The sequence below is a fragment of the Ciona robusta genome, chromosome 10 (genome assembly GCF_009617815.1).
Source record: "Ciona robusta chromosome 10, ASM961781v2".
Classification (NCBI taxonomy): Eukaryota; Metazoa; Chordata; class Ascidiacea; order Phlebobranchia; family Cionidae; genus Ciona; species Ciona robusta.
Genome location: NC_143244.1, coordinates 1,719,049 through 1,732,892, shown reverse-complemented (window position 1 = coordinate 1,732,892; position 13,844 = coordinate 1,719,049). Strand labels below are relative to the sequence as shown.

Genomic DNA, 13,844 nt, shown 5'->3' with positions numbered 1-13,844 from the left:
ATTCAAACTCATAAGAATGACCTCATCGCAAATAAAAGGGTTAGGAGAAACTCCATATTTTACCAAATTAGGGAAAGTAAACGCAAAAGTACCTAACTCTCTGAATGGTATTAATATCTTAATTTCATTGTCGTATTATGTTGCTCTGAATTGAATGCGACAATAGCGCCCTTTTCCAAAACTAAACATGGAACAAACTGACCGCGCGAAGCTATTATGACGTGCGGTAAAGTGACAACGAAATTTAAAATTTGGGCGTGACGCAATAGTAGTTAATAGGGGACTTTATAAGACGCTTTTTACTTGATTAGATTAAAAAGACGTTTTGAGTAATTTTTGATTTAAATTTGACAAACCACGGTTTTATTCTATACTAAAACCCTAAACTTAAGCATGTTTTTCATCGTTTTTAGGTTATTAAAATATTTTTCAAATGAAGTAACTTTTGACACAGAAATTCAAAAGGTGCGATTAGTTTAATTTGTTAGCAATAGTTCATTTTAAAGTAGACCTAAATGCCTACGTTTTATAGAAAAAGAATTTTTAAGTTTTTTTCTAAAAATTTTCTTTGAGCAACGCCTTCATGTCATCCGAATTGACTGTTAATATAAACAAAGTAAAAACGAGCGACTTTAGATTCTGGCGGTGTTTTTACAATTTGCGTAAAATTTGCGATGAATCGTTCTTGCTATTTTATTTGTTTATAGTCGATCTTTAGTAAATATTGCAACATGAGCTTCATGTATCAAACCATGCGTAAGTGGAGTTTTTATTTTGTACCAAACCATATGTATTACGTGACGAAAAAATAAAAAATTGCCTGTGCGCGATTTTCGGGAGAGTTTTTATTTTAAACAACATTTAGTAAAATCATGTAAGAAATTACTAAATATCGACAAAAACGCATTTTCTGTTATATTTAGATTTTTAGCCAATAAATTTTCTCACTTTTTTGTGTGTAAAGAATCCTTCGGCCCAGACTGCAGAGTATGGCAGGTGCACGCGCGATTTTTTTTTAGACTTTTGGTGATGCACGCCACAATTTGTCCCACGCACGCCAATTAATTAAACAAAAAAAAACGTATTAAATTAAGTAAGATTTCCTAACGTGGCTTGAAAATGTACATGCTTCGCACACAGATTTTTAACAATAGCATGCGCGCACGCGGAAAATAACCGTCTTGCACCCGCGAGATCTCGTCAGGAACTGCCATACTTTGCAGACTGGCCTTCGGCTAACATTTATAACAACCACTATTTCCTATCTACTGTACTAATGTGTAATTTCATGAATGACACCTACTTCAAACTTTAAAATTGATTTTTTCTTAACATTTTAGTGTCCCGAGCTCCTGGAAAAAGGAAGATAAAGCTCCAGGAGGAGAACATCCTGAGATTGATGCAGGAAGACGATCCTGATGAGGAAGAGGACATGGATTTTGAGGTGGCCCATGATCACGCAGAACGAAATGGATCAGGTATAAATTCACCTTCAAAGAAAAGTTAATGTGCTTAAAAAATTACTTGTTACCCCTTTACACAACCAAAAATTATTTGTTTTGAACCCCTATTATTCGCTCTATTGTTTGTACACTTAAACTTGTTGCCTACTAAAATTATTTGAATTTGTCTATTTATCTGTGTAATATTATTTTTATTGATTCTTGTCCGGTGCAATGCATTTAACGGCCATTGCTATGGAGGCTTTAACTCAGTACTCACTAATTGTATTGGTCAAGTAACATTTTTTACTAAGTTTCCCTCAAACTTATGCAAATGTGCACCTGTGTTGCATGAAGCCTTGTATAATGATGACACTACTATTGTAACCAGCTTCGTTCATCTAATACCCACATAAACATGATGTTTATTTTAACAGGGAGTGAGTCTGGGACCAGTGACAGTGCAGAGGATAGCAATTCCTCATCAAATGAAGGTAGGACAACTTTATTACCGTTTTAATTTAAATGTAAAGCTCTTTAACAGTTTTTTTGTGACATATGTACACAACAAAGTCAAAATGTAAATCTGTTAGTAACAACTAACAACTAACAAAATGTATTTCAGAATCTGAAAGTGGGAATGAAAATGAACCATCTACCTCAAAGAAACTGCCAAAACGTACACAGTATAATGATAATGGTAATATGGAAATAACATGTGATAGAATAACCACATATAAACCTACCTCTTATGTACCAGGCATTCCAAGTTCGTTCAAGGACCATGGCAGTGTACCTACAATCAAATCTACCAATGAGATGATAAATTCAAAGTATTATAATGTACCTCACCCTATAGTGGATGTATTAAAAAAAGCAGAGAAGCAATTGAAAGTATCCACCTCTTATGTGAGTATAATATTCAAATATTGTATGCATTGTCCTTAACTTGGCATAATTTATCTTTTCGAAAACAATAGTGAAGATCTTATTATTGGATTTTTTCATTGCTATTGCATTCAGGCGCGCCGATTTTCTAAATATCTGGGGTATGCGGAGCGCACCTGTGCGTTGACTATGACGTCATATACGGTCATTATACACGTGCGCATACGGATGCATATTACCGAATTTCGATCCATCAGATTTGAATCTTTTTGTATGCGAATCTAATTACGGGATTCGGTAATCTGTTTAATGACATCACCACACACATCTTCTAACTAAACTATAATAACAATTTTTAAAACCTAATAATTTTGATAACAAATATTTTTGTGTTTGTGGGACTTTCGAAAGTAAACGTTTCGCAACGTCTTTTCATAGCCTACGTTTCATGACGCAAAAACTACCCAATAGTACAATTTTTGATCATTTTACAGCTCATGATCCAACAAGGCTACTATGAAAGAGTCAATAAACTGACCTATGTGGTTTTTTCCTATAAATATAAAAAGATTTAAAATTCGGAATTCTAGATTCGAAATAAAGTTTTCTAGGATATCCTAGAATACGTAGTTATTCTGTAATGTGCATCCCTAAGGTGCGCATTAGTATTTTTGGCGGGAATTCGCAACACAAACTTTGCACTACCTTTCTCATAGCTGCGTGTAAAATGGATATAATTTGCCTATTAAACGTGGCAACAGGCAGTAATATACAACCTAAATATGTTCCAGAAGTATAACTTCTATATATTTACTATGTTTTCCTCAATCAAGCAACATGTTAATTCTGAAATAGTAAGGATTTACTCGTGGATTCATTGCGTCACAATAGCGATTGTCTGACCTGGTAATTAATTACGACACAACAGCAATTCACGCGTTGATTATTTGCGTCATAATACCAATTGTCCCCTTGATTATTTTGCCTGCAGTTGCTTGAAACAGGTTAAATATTTGCCTTTTCACGCATGCGATCAAGTGAAGTATTAATACGTTTGCAATAAATACTTCTTACGCACGTAAATGCAACGTATTGCGCACCTGCTTTAGTGATTAGAATGAGAGCGCTAGACGGCCTTAGCGTTAGAAAATGGGTATGCCGCATACCCTATAAATATTCTGAGGTATGCGCCGCATACCCGCATACCCAGGATCGGCGCCCATGATTGCATTGTATATTACAGTTATTCATTATGCTGTAATGTCTTTTTTTGTATTTAAAATTACAATTGCTTTACAATTACATATAAAGTCTCACAAATGCTTAAATATTGACATAAAATGCTTTTAGCCTAAAAATCTAAATATTATTTTAAATAGGTAAAACGGAATGTTGATCTATCTCAAGTAAGGACGTGCTGTATTTGTTTAAAGCACAATGAATCTGCACACTTGCTCACCTGCCACAAGTGCTTCATAACTGTTCATAAAGGTAAAGCAAAAAACTGTTTTCCCGTTTTAGCATTACATTTACATTATATCAGCTGTAACTGTACGGCAATAATGTAGTTTTGATACAGCTTTTCTAGTAAGAGTAGTCTTAAGTTTATGAAAAAAAATGAAAGAGAACAATGAAAAAAGATAACAGAAAATATATATTCATTATATTTTCATTCCCTTTTCTTGTTTCTAGAATGTTGCAGAACTAGAAAATTGAAGTCAATGAAAAAGTCTTGGTTCTGTGATGTTTGTATCAGTGCTCAACCGCAGGTAGAAGTGGATTGTTTTATGTTGCTTCACTATATTAGTTCTTCTAGAGTAGCTAGACTCATTGAAAAACAACTCAAATTTTATTTAGTATCTTTTGATCTACTATTAAACATCTGAAATGTGACAATATTTTTTAAGAAAAATAATTGGTATTGGCAAAAAACAGGACTTTGACACATGTAATGATTAAAATATAAAGGTTCTTAGTACAATTGTATCCTTTATTCGTTTTTTATGTTAGCATACACTTGTAAATGTTTAACGTATGTATATTTATATATCATTCCTTGCAGAGTTGTGAGTTGTGTCCATCCAAAGAAGGATGTTTGAAAGAAACAAACACAGGACAGTGGTGTCATGTTGTGTGTGCGAGGTGAGTATACATGTTTTGTTTATACTAAGCCAATGTTTCTTTTTGTATCATAGCTGTACTAGCCTAAGATAAGTACTTGGTCTGGCATTTTGTCTGCCATATGGCAAAGATCTTTTTCAGACTTATACTATGCTTGTGTTTTGAAAGAAAAAATAACTTTTAATTTAGTAAAGTGATTCTAATATTGAAATGCTATATTTAATTCCTATACCTCCACAGGTACATTTTAAAGAGCAATATTTTTTCATCAAATTCTAAATCAAATGTAATCGATTTTTCGAATCTGAACTACAAGTTATTTGGAAGTAAAGAATGTTATTTATGCGAAGATAGACTTGTTTCTAAAACAGGTAAGACAACATGATAACCTTCCTGGATAGTTGAACTAAACTGACATTTATCGAAATTTAGACACCTGTTCAGCAATATATAATTGTTACTTAACTATTAGCAATATCTGATGCTGGTATGTAGCCTACCTTCCGGCGCTGTGGCAAAGTGGTTAGCTTGCCTGCCTCCAACCCAGCGGTAGTAGGTCCAAGGCTTATCGCTGCTACCATTGTGGTTACTAGTACTAGTATGTTGTCCAAATTATCAGAAATACAGAAAAAAATCCCCAAGAAATAATCACCTACAAAGTAATATTTTTTGTAAGCCGACATGATTATATAACATTAAACCAATCCATATACAGGTATCTGTGTTAAATGTGATGCTGGTTTATGTAAAGTATATTTCCATGTGACTTGTGCACAGAAGCATGGATTGTTGTCAGAGAATGAGACAGGCATGAACAGGTGAGTGGTGCTATACATTCTATAAGAATTAAGGTAATATTAGGCTTGCAGCTAGCCGCTCAAAGTTGAAGTCCCTCAGCGTCACTCGCTGTAGACTTTTTGGATAAAGGTTTTTGTTGTTAAAAACAAAACTTTTATTATAGAAAATATTTCAATTTATAAAAATAACCCATTTTAATTCAACTTGATACTTTAATTTGTCCTTGTCATTTTTAACCGATAGTATATTTTTCCAAGTGCCACGGATCCCTACTTTGTGTACTGTCCGCACCATGTTAACAAAGAAGAAGTGGAAACGTCACAAAAAGTTTCCCTGGCTTGTTTTGCTGCTGTTAAATATGCGTGTAAACGAAAAAAGTTAAACTCAAACCGTAAGGTAATAATAAAAGATAAATCACTGAGTGTGTTAGGTTACATTAGTGTAGTAATAAACATTATACAACAAATAATAGCTGCATAAATTTGTATGTTAAAAAATAATAGTAATATATTGGGCTTGTATGTTAAGTGGTACAGCCTAAAGGACATTCTGCAATTACATCTCCTCACTTTTATCTTTTACAAAATTGGCAGTTGAGCAGTTAGTTTTTTCCCCTTTTTAATACAGATCCGTCTCAATAAATGCACACAGCGTTACATCTTTTCATTAAATGAGCGTCCCAAATTACCCCTCAAACCTGGTCCCCCACCAACCAGGCTATTATCCACAAATGCAGAAGCACTGTTGCAACTAAACAAGAAAGCAGAGTTAATTTACAACATTGATGTTAGGGTAAGTTTTTGTGTATTTGAAGCTACTTAACTACTGCACAAAATTGGCGGCAATGTAAAAGTAAAGTCGTTTTGGTTATAAAATAACCATGTTGTATATATAATATACAATTTTTTTAAATTACTGTTTAGTCCTCTGTACGGTGATGAGACTTAATTATGATGTATATATATATATATATATATATATATAGTCTCAGTTAGTATGTTAGTGTTTCTCTGGATATGTGTATTTTACATGTGTATTAAAAACAAAGCATTACAACACTGATTCCTAAGTTCTAACCATTTATTTCACTCTTTTTTCTAATTACTCGCACATTGGCTTGTGCAAGTTTATCAATAAATAATATTTGCATTTTTTTAAACACAATCATTATAACCCTTACTCATTACTGCAACCACCAGAGCCCCGCCACTTATTTCCCCTCCCCATCAAAAGTACGTCGAAGACACCGTGTTGCCCCGAACCTCACAGGAGAGTTTGTGTCGCATTATGCTGATCGTGAGCTCAGGATATCTGAGGCAAAGGAAAGAATTAATGAAGAACTGGAAAAAAATCAGCTGCTTATGACAGAACAGTCAAAATTGCGACAGCAATATGAAGAGGTATAGGTGCTTCCGTGCTTTACTTTTTTAACTACATGAAAGGCAGTGGTAGTTAGACACACAATCTTGTAAAACAAATCTCACCTCATTGGTTATAATGTCTACGGATAAATAAAAAAACTCCAGGCTAGGTCTGCCCAACCTGCCACCCTAGGTTTGGCATCTATGCGTATGGTCTTGTCCTTGAAATATGTAAGTGTTTGGCATTATCATACATTTGTTAAGCTTCTTTATATAACCAGCTTTTAAAATGTTGTCTTAGGTACATACCACATTATTTGAGGAGCGAAGAAAACAACGGGATTTAAAAACATCGTCACAACATCTTTGTTCATTGATATTATCACTTAAGGAATGGGTGAATCTAAACCATAACAACCTAGGGTAAATAGAACTTGTGTTTTCAACATGTGTGGCAATAGGTGTATACTGTAGCAGTGTGCAATATTGTATGCACCAACGCAGTACTGTAACCTAAACATGATGTTACTTGATAATATACAGATATGCTGATGTTAGTATTTTACCCATATGGATCTGGTTTATGCTCTTAGAAGTTTATGGAATATTAAAGATTAGAAAGATTTTTACGCTTTTCTAAAATATTTTTGCCTAATAAGACTTTTTATAATGATGCTGCCAAATTTATGGATATATTTAAAAATTTATGTATTTTTAATTTAAACTAATAAGTTTCCGAACCACTTGGCAATCGGACACAAAGTTATGACATTATATCATTTACAAATAACTTCAATGCAGTGATAAAAAACATACAAATGCTAAACGAGCTCGCTTGTCCCTTCATCCACTTGTTCATGTTGTCCAAGATACAGAAGAAGAAACATCGGAATCACCAAACCAACCGCTGGATGTTGAGGTTAGTCACTTCACTCACTTGTATTCCGGAATAATTATCTGTTTTCTAAATGAATATTTTTACTAAATAAATATGTGCAAAGAAATAGTGTAAAACATGGTTGGATCTCAATGTACTTTAACTTAATAATAAAATATGATTTTCCCCATTTTGGCTTTTGCCTCCTACTAATTTATTGCAAGATTTTTAAGAAAATATATAAACAAAAGTCCAAGATATGCACATAGAATAAAACCTAAAAAAGTTGTTTTGGCACTTTTTTAGAAACAAACGTTTCAGTGTCTTATAGCTCTTGTTTATATTTATGTTATGTTTTGTCCTGGTTCAAAATAGTTTATATACAAGATGTGACGTATTGCATTTATTAGTAAATTTTTCAAATACCATATAACACTTCCTCGAACTGAAAAACCTAAATATCATGTTTTCAGTTAAATGGATCCGACTCTGAAGATTACAACAGAAACATGACATCTCATCTCCTTAAATCTTGTAATATTTGCAAGTCTGATAACAAACAACATCTAATGGTTGAATGTGATGTTTGCAACCAATGGTCCCACCTTGGCTGTCTTGATCCACCTCTTACACAGATGCCAAGAAAGACTAAGTTTGCCTTGTGGTAAGTATGTTGCATGGGCATGTCAGTATACATGAGAAGTTCGTTTTAAGCAGATTGAGTTCCCAACCAGCTTTGCTGGCCCTTGGTGGCCTGGCATTTTTACAAGATGTTAAAAAGTTACATATCACCACCAGTATAACAGTACACCCCATATTATACAGGCAATGTTCGGAGTGCGCTCCTTCCAATGATGTTGCAACATCTAGTGAATCTGATGATGATCAGCATGGGAGTTTGATCACAGAGGAGGGAAGAAGATTAACGCGGAGGATTCACCGACCTCCCGAAAAATTGTCAACCACGTTGCTTAATGATCAACAACTGTTTGAACAAAGGAGAATGGTAGGTGGGGTAGGTGGGGTCAAAGTGGGGTTGGGGTGGGTCGGGTCAAAGTTGGGATCGCAGGTCATTGGTGATTATTACATTTAGATTAGTGGGGGTGGTTATAGTGTTATCTTATAGTGGAAATTTGTGTTTTGGTTTAGCATAGGTATAGGTGCTGTTCTGCCCCTTGGCTAAGTGGCTGTAACCAAAGGTTTAATGCTCAATACCAATACTGAAAGGTTCTAACATTTTCTTAAAAAATGTGAAATTTTGGCACCACGTTATTTTGTCCAAGCTGCTTTAAACTAAAATACGCAAATTTATTAATACTTTATTTCAGAGTATCAGTTATAAATATTGTACAATGAAAGTTATTCTGATGATATTTAACACAGATGAATTACATCCAGAGAAGTTTCAAGACAGGCAGTTTAAAGAAGAGAAAATTATCAAGAGATCGTCTGCGAATGCTAAAGAAGAAATATATGTCTTCTAGCAATAATCATAAAGTCAAAACCACATCCTCCAGCGGTGAGTAATGAGTTAATGCTTAAAACTTAATTTTCTGTTTTAAAAATGGCATGAGCGGATAATTAATGTTATCACAATAAACCTATTTTGCTGATTATTCTTTCTTTTTATTATTCATGTAATCATGTCATTCTTATCTCTAGTTGTGCTGAATATACCGAAATGGTTACTCCAGTACCGTCTATGCCTTTTTGTTCCAACTCTGGCTCTTATGCACTTGCCAGGCTGTAGGAGTTGCATCAATTGTATTTTCAGAACACACCTCATCGAATTCAATCGCGTTAAAGAGTTCAAGTCTAAAGAAAGAAGTCGCCTCTCTACCACCTGTTACTGTCACCATAGGCCAAAAAACATTGGAAGATACAAAACCCATTGTTACATCACAACCTGTGTTTGTGAACAATAAACACATTAGCCCGCAAGTGCAAATTAAACCACTGGAGAAAATGACCTTACCCTTACCTATAAGTCATGTTGTGTTCAAGAAAACTGAAAAAACCTCACTTAAGAATGAACCAGATAATATTGTACCTGCAGATGACAAAAATGAATCCGTTTCAATCACAGAACTTCAAACTAATGTTATTAAAGTTCTAAACGATGTTTCGAAAACTTTAACTTGCCATACATGGAAGCCTGCAGGTGTAACAACACAAGCCAACAGCCGACCACGCAAGCCAACTATAATCAGAACTAAATCTTGGAAACCCAATATTTTAATGAAGTCGAAAATAACACCACTGTCAACTCTTAAGACAAAAAATCCGCGGTTTATTGTCTCTCCAATAAAGATGTTAACAAACTTGAACGGTTTGATGACAAAATGCACGGTGGTGCGCGCCGGCAGTATTACAGAGAAACTGCAGAAGATTGTAAATGATTTAAAAGCTGATGCAGAAAGAACTTCCCCATTACATGGTAGCAACATTTTAATGAAGAAACCCGTGATACCAATCAAACAACTGCCGGAGTCGAAACCTAAAGTTACACTTGCTGAAAACAACAGCTGTTTTTCCAGCTCTATTCAATCCAAACAACCTGTTGAAGGTAATTAACTAGCTGTTGTTAACAGGAATATTAAACTATAGCATTAATTTGTGTACTAATATTTCAACATCTGATACAGGTTGTCTTTATCAAAGTGAGCAGGCAAATTTTTGAATGCGACCTGTATAGGACAGTCAAAGGATGGTATGCAGATAAATGCCATACACATTAACCAATATGTCCCATTGCCATTTTACCCATTCCTAGCTTAAAAAGAAACAGGGTTTCAAAAAACTTCTTTAGATTAAAACAAAGTTCTTTAGATCAAAGTTGTTTACATAAAAAAAGAGTCTCGTATGAAACAGCACTATTCACACTGCAATATATAACCATTTTATTAATGCTACAGTTATATCAAAGTTGTGCAAAGTTTGTAAGAACAAGAACGAACCGTTAAAGATGATGCAGTGTTTCAAATGCAATTACCACTACCATATATGGTGTTGTGACCCACCAAGAACATGTGTACCAAAACCAAGCAAGTTTTCTTATTGGTAAGAGGTTTCCTAAATGAATAAGAACAATTAGGGAGAGTGTAAACTATGCATTCTTCACTGTAGTTTAAAAATTGAAAAACTATGTAACGCTGTATGCAAAAGATAAAAGGGCAAAAGTAAACAAACTTTGGTGGGCCTTTTATTTATGATTGTTATTTGATTATGGTTTTGTTACTAATTCTATTTTCTTTTTTTTTTTAATTAGTTTGATCTGCGCTACTGTATTCCAAGATAAAAATTATTTTGTATTATCAATGATCTTTTTTCTTTCTCGGCAGGGTTTGTTCCAACTGCACACCAAATGGATCCGATGAAGAGAATCCTCAGGGAGGATTGGAGGTTGCTCCTGATGGAAGGAAGAGGATCACAAGATGCAGGAAACCTCCGGAAAAGTTTGTTAACACTATTCATATGGTAGGTTTAAGGCAGTTTTTATTTTACCAAATCTGTTTACTGTACAGCAAATCACTTTTATATTTTCCTTGGAACCATTTTTAGTTTGCTCCCTGAATCAAAGTTGATCTCAACTTTTAAATTATCATACTTAGTTGATGTCAACCGATATTTGAAAATTTTCCATTCAAATGCAGGCTAATGCAATGCATAACGCCCGAATACGAAAGACAAGATGTATAGCAAGCAGAAGGAAACGGAAGAAATCTAAACCTGAGATTCCTCAGCAATGTAACACTACCACACAACCACCTTATATTCACAAGCTTCCACCCCTGTCCATACCTGCAGTGGATACACCAAGCATGGATAGATGTGAAAACACCACACCTACCACAACTGCATCAAGTACAGTCACAAGTAGTTTGGAATCAAGTTCAACAACGACTTATATAATCAAACAGCCTGCCATGCCAGCAATTGCACCTATAGATCCTATCACAACTCAATTGATTGTGAGAAAAGAAGTAAAACTGGCTGAAATGATACCACCAATAAAACCAGAGACTTCTACCAGCCCAACAAATGAAAAAAACTTCATTAAAGTGACGCTAAGCACGACAAGACCTTCAACAAGTATCTTGCTGCCCATAGCTTCACATAAAAAGACAGTCAGCTTACCAAAGATTACCTTTAAACCATCACCCATTCAGACTGTATTGATTAATAATCCCAATGGTTCAAACCCAAAATGTGGACCATTGGTCACAACATTACCTCAATCTACTGTACAGACCTGCCCTCACAATTTACCTACATCTAACAGTGGCAATGCTGGAGGTGTTTAAAAAAATAAGGAACTTTTTAGTTTTAGTCCATTAAGATTTAAACATTATTTAGTTTTTACATAAACAATTTTCAGTTCGGCTACCATGTTATTATTGCTGTTTTTCTTGACCACATCTTATGTTTGCACCCCTTTTTCTGAGCCCTGGTACTAATTTCAATAAAACATCAAACTAAAAAGTTTTGGTTGTACAACTCAGCAGCGGTTAATCCAGTGCAAAACACAACACAGAAAATATCTTTTTCTTAGTTTATTGATCAATTTAAGCAACTAGGACACAGGTGCCACCGACTGCCTTGATTTTCTCCTCTGCCCTTCGGCTGAAGAAGCGAGCTTTTACGATCACCGGTTGCTTTGGGAGAATACCCTTACCAAGAACTTTGTAGAAACCCTGTTAGATGCAAATATGAAAATTTAGAAAGAGAGGTGAATTTTTTATGGCTTTGAATTGGTCATCTCTGGCCTAAATCTCAAAGCAGTGCTATGAACCTTACCCATATAGAAAACAAAACAAGTTTTAAAAAGATAGTTTTGTTTGAAGAGTCAAGTATAGCAGGTTGCATGTTGTGTCGCATGCCCCGCAGTGCCAATCCTCACTTTAATGTACGCTCACTTTGACACGGCAAGCACACTACAGTGCAAACAGTAACACTTGGAGCAACAAATAAGATCTTACAGCTGTAATCAGCCTTATGCCATTTTTAGAGTTACTCTGTAATACTTTTGTTTGTGCTCAATAGAAATCTAAACTTCAATCCTGTTCACTTACAGCTTTAGAACAATCAATAACTGGAGCGACATCAGTTCTATCCTTGTAAGCTTCCCTGGTTTGCTCACTGACAAGCGTCCACAATCGATCAAGGTTGATGATTGGGCAAGCTTGGGGGTTTCTCTTCAAATGGAAATGTCGCATACCAACTTTACCGAAGTAACCAGGATGGCTGGAAGATAGAGAATAATTAATGTGGCATAATTTTACCCTTTGGATATTGCCTAATCTACTTCATTCTGCAGATTTTTTGACCAGTATTTTTGGCACTAGTAAAAAACCTCCATTATGCTACAGATTAGGCCTGTTAAAGGTGTTAAGAGTATTGAGGTGTAATACAATCACCAGTTGCTTTGGAAGCAGTTTTATTGTTTGGCAACACAGGGGAGGATTGTTCACTAGAATCAATTAGCTTATAATACAGCATGGGTTTTCTTAACCAATAACGAAATATTGATTAACTTACTATTTATCATAGTTGATTCTATGATGATGCTGTCCACCAGCATTACCTCGACCTCCAGGATGCTTGCGGTGTTTGCCTGTTATTAAATAAACATAAAATGAAAAAATTACATATTTTTTTAAGTCCAATTTGTAGTAACTTACCTACACGACCATGACCGTGGCTTACGTGTCCACGAAGCTTTCTCGTTTTCTTATTCCGGGCAACCTATAATATTTAACATAGTAAAAATTAAAGCGTCTCACTTTCCCAAGTAATGTTGCTATCACTCAAAAATTTGTTTGCGTTAAATTGTGCATACTCTTACCGTAGTGTTGCCCCATAGGAATAATAGCAACGTTGGGGGAATTTATTATAATTTTACATCGTATATGTCGGTCATAGGGTTCAAACCCAAACCAATTGCTCACGAGGGTGCTGTTGAAAACAAGTTACCGTAACACGCTTGATACAGCAAAATTAAATATATTTTATAAAAATATATCTTTAACTGCATTGCTTGTTGCTTAAGATATTATTAGATACTCGATGTTTTATTAACAAAACAAAAACTAGCCAGATTTGTTAAGATACAAAACGCACAACCTACCATTTTGGCGACGAGAATGGAAAGAACTCGACATGTTACGTTTTCAGGCTTGTTGGTATTTTCACATTCATTCAAACAACTCTGCATTTGTTTGGGGTGAATATTTAGTTAAGCTGAGATTTTTAGTAAAATTTTGCGTTTAGGTTTATAAGTCTTGGTTTCACTTTTAATTTAGAGAACTACTGGTCATTTTATTAAAAAGTCGTCTTTCGCTCTGCTCTTGATCACTT

General features: G+C 34.8%; 2 protein-coding genes across 2 annotated transcripts; one reads left to right on the top strand and one right to left on the bottom strand.

Moving 5' to 3' along the window:
* The first annotated feature begins 595 nt into the window (after positions 1-595).
* Positions 596-11,969, top strand: LOC149729417 (uncharacterized). Its single transcript, XM_089886445.1, has 22 exons — positions 596-756; positions 1,341-1,478; positions 1,880-1,936; positions 2,068-2,142; positions 2,203-2,351; positions 3,710-3,821; positions 4,023-4,099; positions 4,393-4,472; positions 4,692-4,822; positions 5,167-5,269; positions 5,507-5,645; positions 5,877-6,041; positions 6,449-6,649; positions 6,912-7,033; positions 7,412-7,529; positions 7,961-8,151; positions 8,313-8,493; positions 8,871-9,006; positions 9,262-10,053; positions 10,403-10,547; positions 10,829-10,964; positions 11,141-11,969. The coding sequence occupies exons 1-22, from the start codon at positions 732-734 to the stop codon at positions 11,789-11,791; spliced, it is 3,924 nt and encodes a 1,307-aa protein (XP_089742571.1). The 5' UTR covers positions 596-731; the 3' UTR covers positions 11,792-11,969.
* Positions 11,970-12,025: 56 nt separating this feature from the next.
* On the bottom strand, positions 12,026-13,716 carry LOC149729416 (large ribosomal subunit protein uL15-like). Its single transcript, XM_089886472.1, has 5 exons — positions 13,615-13,716; positions 13,169-13,232; positions 13,026-13,101; positions 12,560-12,731; positions 12,026-12,181 (listed from the first exon to the last, which is right to left on the bottom strand). The coding sequence occupies exons 1-5, from the start codon at positions 13,699-13,701 to the stop codon at positions 12,053-12,055; spliced, it is 528 nt and encodes a 175-aa protein (XP_089742598.1). The 5' UTR covers positions 13,702-13,716; the 3' UTR covers positions 12,026-12,052.
* Between the last annotated feature and the right edge of the window lie 128 nt (positions 13,717-13,844).

What these genes read in the sequence shown, in the direction of transcription:
- LOC149729417 (XM_089886445.1), top strand. Translation starts at nt 732, where the DNA reads ATGAGCTTCATGTATCAAACCATGC. An exon ending in TGAAAGTATCCACCTCTTAT is followed by an intron (nt 2,352 to 3,709) that starts GTGAGTATAATA and finishes TATTTTAAATAG; the next exon opens with GTAAAACGGAATGTTGATCT. An exon ending in TGCGACAGCAATATGAAGAG is followed by an intron (nt 6,650 to 6,911) that starts GTATAGGTGCTT and finishes ATGTTGTCTTAG; the next exon opens with GTACATACCACATTATTTGA.
- LOC149729416 (XM_089886472.1), bottom strand. Translation starts at nt 13,701, where the DNA reads ATGCAGAGTTGTTTGAATGAATGTGAAAATACCAACAAGCCTGAAAAC. An exon ending in AGAATCAACTATGATAAATA is followed by an intron (nt 12,732 to 13,025) that starts GTAAGTTAATCA and finishes TCTATCTTCCAG; the next exon opens with CCATCCTGGTTACTTCGGTA. An exon ending in TTATTGATTGTTCTAAAGCT is followed by an intron (nt 12,182 to 12,559) that starts GTAAGTGAACAG and finishes TGCATCTAACAG; the next exon opens with GGTTTCTACAAAGTTCTTGG.